General features: G+C 38.8%; 1 protein-coding gene across 2 annotated transcripts in view; it reads right to left on the bottom strand.

The window, feature by feature from the left end:
* The window catches only part of Efemp1 (EGF containing fibulin extracellular matrix protein 1), a 71,729-nt gene that overhangs the window by 9,004 nt on the left and 55,697 nt on the right, over window positions 1-7,028 (bottom strand). For both annotated transcript variants that reach the window (XM_021210557.1, XM_029545174.1), the window contains exons 5-7: window positions 6,091-6,213; window positions 2,181-2,300; window positions 1,106-1,225 (exon numbers count right to left, since the gene is read on the bottom strand). In XM_021210557.1, the coding sequence (XP_021066216.1) occupies window positions 1,106-1,225; window positions 2,181-2,300; window positions 6,091-6,213 (363 nt within the window). The remainder of the gene's footprint in view (window positions 1-1,105; window positions 1,226-2,180; window positions 2,301-6,090; window positions 6,214-7,028) is intronic.

Here is a 7,028-nt window from a genome sequence, read left to right on the forward strand (position 1 = left end):
ATATCTAGTGACTTCTTTTGTGATTGGGTTACCTCACTAAGGATGATATCCTCCAGATACATCCATTTGCCCAAGAATTTCATAAATTCATTGTTGTAATACATATTTTTAAATAGGCTAAAGAGTATCAAAACAGTAAAAACTCTAAAATAGAAGAAATCGAGACTCTGTCTGAAATGCTTGGGCTTAGCTGCAGCAGCAGTATCTGCTTCCCTCTCTGTCTCCAAGCCTGCAGAAGTTTTCTTATAGCAATTTTCACTGAAGCTAAGTAGACAACTAAGTGGGACCATGACAGGCACTCTTCCCTTTGGGTTTTACAGACCTACTCAGGTAGCAAGTTTGTGTTTGCCTGTTCAGTAATGGTGGAACTCTGCTGCTGAGATCTCCTGAACTTTGAACTTCAAGTTCCACCCCTGTGCAGTTTTGCAGAGGTAACATCTTGGCATGATATGGCCTTCTGGGGGGAGAATCACATGCATTTCAGACTTAGCGACCATCCTATAGTTTGCTAAGCAGGGCAGAGGCTGCATTCCTAAGCTGGCCCCTTATGGTTTTAAACACAATTGCATGGTTTGAGTTTTCTTTGGATGAATTATGACATATATGGTTCTAAATAATTGTGGACAGACTCATGAAGGAGGTATAAACATCAAATGTGGATGACATCCTCTTTATTATGCCTTAAGGACACAGAATTTCCCAGAATGAGCATATGTACTGGATTGTGAAGGTCACCCACTCCACTGAGTGTCTGTCTTTCTACTAATTGGAAACTGCAACTCAGACTTCTTTAAACCACAGAGTGTAGGGATGAAGCAATGCTAGTGGCCAGGTCTCTTGGTCGTTACCACATCCTCAGATTCTCACTTTCTCACAAGCTCTCAGTAGAGGGATACTTGGAGAATAAAGACACTCCTAGGCTGTACCTTGTGTTCCAGCTACTTGATGCATCTTATCTCTTCTAGTAACAGACTCAAAAGCCAAGGTTTTCACTGAACTGAAGATATAAGATTTCAAGGACAGGATCAGGTAAGAAGACCATGACCAGGCAAGATGACATCAATAAAGTTGCCATTTGCTATAAGATACTGGGACAACACGTTACCTTCACAGTTGAGTCTGTCACTGCTCAGTTCATATCCTTGGTTACACTGACAGATGAATGAGCCAAGAATGTTGTAGCATTGTTGAGCACACTGGTTGCTGGCATCACATTCATTTATATCTGTAAAGAAAGGTTTTAAATCTACATGTGTCTGCATATGGATAGCTGGACATTTTTAAGCTCAGCCTTGCTCTTTTGTGCCTAGACCAACTGGTGATAAGTAGTTCCCTTGCTGTACAAACACACTGGAGAACATACATTCAGTTTCACAGTTGTTGGAACAACTTCAAAGGTTCATCACACGCTTTTAGAAGTACCACAATATATATTTTCTATGGATGACAGTTTGATGTTTGATAAATCTACTCACAAAGAATTTAATGCTTTCAATAAACATACATTCCAGCATCTATTTTCTTATATTGTTTAGAGTCTAAATGCCAAGTCCATAAATATTTATTATTAGACATTTGGACTGATATGGTCTCTCAGCATACAGTTATAAAGAGTTAACTGGGCTATTTATTACTTTTTAAATGTTTTCTGTTAAATTCCTTGACAATTATAGCATAAGCCTCTGAGACCCATACAAAGTCTTGCTATGTTCCAACACATAGAAAATACTTTAAAAAGGCATTTTCCCTTTCTGTACTAGATTCCTTCTGCCAGTCTTAAAATTATGTGTCATACATGACTCTGTACTCTGAAAGGGAAGAACCATGTGCACTGTTAGCAGAAAGTTTATACATTTGAACTTCTAGCAACCCTCTTCAGCAGTGCCTTTATCACACTGCTGACTAAGTGAGGTATGTGTATATATAGATCTATAGTCACAGTTTTTGATCCATCCGCAGAGGACTAGTACAAAGGTTAAAAAATGTTTCCCATTTCTAAATGATGTGTTTCAAGAAACAGATAAGCTATTGTCTTTTCTGCAATATGACTCTGAGGTAAGCTGATGGAAACCAGTTCCACAGAAGTACAGAACAGCAGAAATAGTACAGCATACCACGAGGCTGTCTTTTCCTGGAGGCAGAAGCTGGTCAGTTAGGATAGCAGTTCTCATAGGACTTACCCACACAAGTGTAGTTGTTTGCTGCTAGTTGAAACCCTGGACTGCACTGGCAGTAGAAGGAACCAGGTGTGTTAACACATCTTTGGTGGCAATATGGAGGCACTGTGCATTCATCTATATCTAAATAGTTGACACAGACACAGAATCAAGTTGTTAGCTGGGCATAGGGGTGCATGTCTTTAATTCCAGCACACAGAAGGTAGTAAAGGGTGAGTATCTATAAATTTGAGGCTAACCTGGTATACAAAGTAAGTTCCATGATAGCCAGAGCTACATAGTAAAAACCTGTCTTGAAAAAAACAAAACCAAAGCCAAACCAAACCAAACCATCAAAAACAAACAAACAAACAAACAAAAACCAACAAAAATAGACCAAGTTGTGTCTTAGCAAATTCTCAGTGGAGATAATGTAGAAACCATGTCTTAGGAAGACCTTGAGTTAAAAATAATCTTCCACTCTCCCTCCCTCAGTCTCTCTTGTTTACCCTTTCTCTTAAAATTAGGATATATACATTTTAAATATAATTTATTCATTAGTAAAGTAAGACATTAAGAAGAAACACTAATGTCACACCTGTGACAGCAGGAAATAAATGAGTTAATATGTAAAGAGAAGAGTAATTAAGACTGTTCCACACACACATGAGGATGTCAGCTTGGTGCATCAAAAACTTAATTAAAACGAGGAAAAGAATGAAAGGATGCAGCACATAATTAAGAGAGAAGAGATGTGGGTTGGATTAGCTGGTGACTGTTGCTTTGCTGTTTAAACATATCTTGATGCCTAGAGCATGATAGGAAAGCTTGCCATGTGTATCTTAGGAAGATTTGTGAGCATCAAATGAAAGAACATCATGAAAGGAAAGGATGCTACACAAGTGACCTTTTGAGAATGTCCTGACGTTTGGGTGAAGTATTCCATACAGTGTCCCCTGATAAATATTTCCAACTATAAAATGCTCAGCTGAAAACTTGCAGGGATGGACTTAGAAGCATAATAAAATATCATTACTTCCCGACTATGTGTCACCTCCAGCATAGCATGTGTAGTGTAATAGGTGATTTTTCACAATTCAGTACTATAGAGTGATATTAATTCATGATTTAAAAAAGATGAACCAGTGCTGATGTTTTAGCAATAATGTGCTCTAGTGGCCTGAAGTTAAGCTGAGTTTGAATCTCTGATCTGGTAATTTGCTCTCTTAGCTTCTGAAGCTTTCATTTCTTCTTTCATATGGTAGATTGACTGGAAAATTTACATGGTATAGAGTATGGAATGTATTTGGGGCATAGCAGGCAATGCAGTGGGAGGTATTAACATAAAGGTGAAAAAAAATTTTTTCAGCACACTGAAACAACTAGTGTTTCATAGCTTTTTGTGTTTGCTTCATGGCCCTTGTTGGGGGAGGCCACTTCTTTCATGCATATATGATAGTTTGTGCTACCATAGATTTTCTTATAGCCCCTGTTGTTGCTTAATATTGAGATATGTGTTTATTTGCTTCTCTGTTTATAGTGCTTCCTGGTACTGTATGTGATAGCCAGGTGCCACTATCACTAGTCAATATGTATGAGTGGTATTTTCTAATAGCTCCATTATAGCAATGATTCTGTAAAGTTTGTTTGCCTAATTTAGTGTCTCAGCATCTAGAACTGTTCCTGGCACACAGCCAGCTCTCAATGATTATAGATGACTTAGTGGTGCCTGTCTCTTCAACTAGTAGACATTCATTTTACAGAATTACCCTTGACACTGAGGTTGTATAGTCATAACTGGACATATATTCTGCATCTGCGTAGCATGAAATACAGGCATAATTATATTACTCTCCAGAGTGAAAAGATTAATAATAGAAAGGTGTACAAGAGACAGAGAGAGCACTGTGCTGCTCAAAATGGCCTGTTGATTGCAGTGGTCCATAGAGTATTGGATCAGTCCATAACACATACAGAAACTCAGAGTGCATGTTTAGCCATGGCAATTTAAACCAGCACATTTTTATTATATGAGGTAAGAGGTTAGGTATGTAAATAGATGGGCAAAGGAAGCCAATCCCAGTTTCATGTCTTCTACTGGGCCTCTTGATTGAGCTAGACTGTTGTTTTACTTCAGTACATGCCAGTTGGCCTACTGATTGGAAATTTCTAAAAGAATTCTATTTCATCTTAACTTGATGAGGAAGGAGAGACTAATTAGATTTGGATATAGCATGGCTTCTAGGGGATGTGACTCTGAAGTGGGATGTGATAGTGGAATAGGGGTTTTAGAGGGGTGTCTCATAGTTCTGGTAAGCATCTGTGGAGACATATGCACAGAATTATAACCACTGAGAAGCTGTGGTATAATTGCTTTCAGGAAGGAGGGTGTTGATGCAATACAACTGATGAGAAAGTGCATTTATGTTTTACTGAGGGAAGTGGAATTACCTTTTTAGGCAAGGGCAACGTTGGCACACAAATGATCAGATATGAATTCATCTTCCCACTTTTCAATAAAGACTGTCACTCTCTGTTCCTTTGTCTACAATTCATCCAGCAATGGGGTGTGTTGCTACTGTACTTTCAGACCTTCAGTGGTGATTTTTTTGGCTAACCCAAAGAGCTCTGGCATCTGTGGTATTTTCCAGCACTCTTCTGCATCATAGCTTCCAGAAATACAAACCCTGTCCTTCCTTGAGTCTGGGAACACATTCCAGCACCTAGACACAGCCTGTGAAGGGTAGAGCCAGCCAGGGTCCACGTGGAGCTAAGTGCTGACATATTTGTGTCAACTTTCTCAGGTGGAAGTTGATGCTAGCTACCTGTCCCCAAACCCTCACTTGTTTCTAAGAGAAAGATCTGGCCTTTCCACTGGTCTGTGATAAGAGGTTAGGTATGTAAACAGATAGGCAAAGGGAGCCAGTCACAGTTTCATGACTTCTACTGGGCCTCTTGATTGAGCCAGAGTGCTGTTTTACTTCAGTGCATGCCAGCTGGCCTACTCAAACTGTATTCTTCCATTCATTCAGAAGGCAGTAGGTGAGCATGTAGGTGTGGTACTGTGGCAGCAACAGTGACACAAGCTGATATGGCCTCAGACTTCAGGGAGGTACCCTCTCAGATCCCTCAGGCACCGTGCTTCATTCTACACTTTAAAAACACCAGCAAAATTTTGCAGTGTAAAGAGGCTTTAGACTAGCGGTTCTCCACCTGTGGGTTGCAACCCATTCATGGGTTGCATATCAAATATCTTACATATCAGATATTTATATTATGATTCATAACAGTAGCAAAATTAAAGTTATGAAATAGAAAATTTTGTGATTTGGGGTTGCCGCAGCATGAGGAACTGTATTAAAGTGTTGCCGTATTGGTAAGGTTGAGAATCTCTGCTTTAGACTCTGTTAACTCACTGTCTGATGATCCCAAGACTGTGCATGTGCTGAGCACTGCCATCCTTTAGCTAGCTCCTGAGTTGGGACTATTGCCAGGAAAAATGAACAAGGCAACACACAGAGCATGTAAGAAATCATGGACTCAGATGACTTAGTGGTAAAGGGGGCATTTGACCTCAGCATCTGTTATGTGCATCATGTTCTACTGCGCAGTGGAAAATGAAGCCCCTATCAGCAGTATGATAGTGACACAACTCCTAACTTAAAATGTAGTTTTTAATTGTCTTTACAGTTCCATCCAGACCAGAGTTTTGTTTTCACTTAGTTTATAGACTACTATAATTTACATTCTATTTATAATATCTATATTTAGGACAGGTTCAACCTTAAATTTCCTTTTGCTAGTTGGAAACTATGTTGGTATTCATTGGAAGAGCAAGACATGTTATATCATTCTTCCATCAAGTAGGAGGGCTTTGTTTTGATGTCAAAAGATTCTCAAGACAAAATTCTTAATATTGCACTGAGGGACTTACCCACACACTGTTCACCTCGCTTCTGATATCCAGGAAGACACTGACACTTGAAGGAACCTCGTAAATTGATGCACACTTGGTCCGTTCTACAATTATGGGTCCCTGAGGTACACTCATCAATATCTGGGAAAGATGCAATACAGAAAGAATTCCAGTTGCTTGTAAAACATGGAAGTGCTCTTAATTAGCACTTTGGTTTTCTTAAACTGAATTTTACTTTATTCTTTTTTTTTTTTAACTTGCACATCAGTTTTATTGCAACGATATCCACAACTGCTAAGTTATGGAGCCATCCCAGGTGCCCATTGATAGAATAATGGATAACATGTCATGCATACATATAATCCAATTTACTGAGCCATAAAAAATAAACAAATTATGTCATTTGCAGAAAAATAAATGATACTGGAGGCTATCATATTAAGCAAATTTTGTCAGTCTGAGATAAATATCACATTTCTTTCATTTATGGATTCCAGATTTTTATATAGATAAGTAAAATCATGTATACATATATGGCATACGACATGAAAGTACAAGCGAAGTACCAGTGTTACCTAGACACATCACAGCTGATGTACATATGAACTCACACTGACTGTGAAACATTCACAAGACTTGCACAGCTTCAAACTAGACCAAATCCCAGCACTGAGAAAGGGACATTGGCACAAAATCTCACACCAAACAAAGAAGCTATTTGCAATTGATAGCTACTAGGGAAGTAAAACTCAGTTTTCTCCAGTGGATTGTCACTGAGCAAAGCAACCACACTGCAGAGAGGACCCCCAAGCGTAGTAGTGGCTTGCTAAAAAAAGACTGCATGCTGTTTGTCTGTTTTTATATTTTTGTTTTATTTTCTTTGGGTGCATTTGTCATATTGGCGTATTTTTGCTCGTTTATTTTGATTATCAGTTTTGTTACTTTTTTCTTTTTTT

The sequence above is a fragment of the Mus pahari genome, chromosome 13 (genome assembly GCF_900095145.1).
Source record: "Mus pahari chromosome 13, PAHARI_EIJ_v1.1, whole genome shotgun sequence".
Classification (NCBI taxonomy): domain Eukaryota; kingdom Metazoa; phylum Chordata; class Mammalia; order Rodentia; family Muridae; genus Mus; species Mus pahari.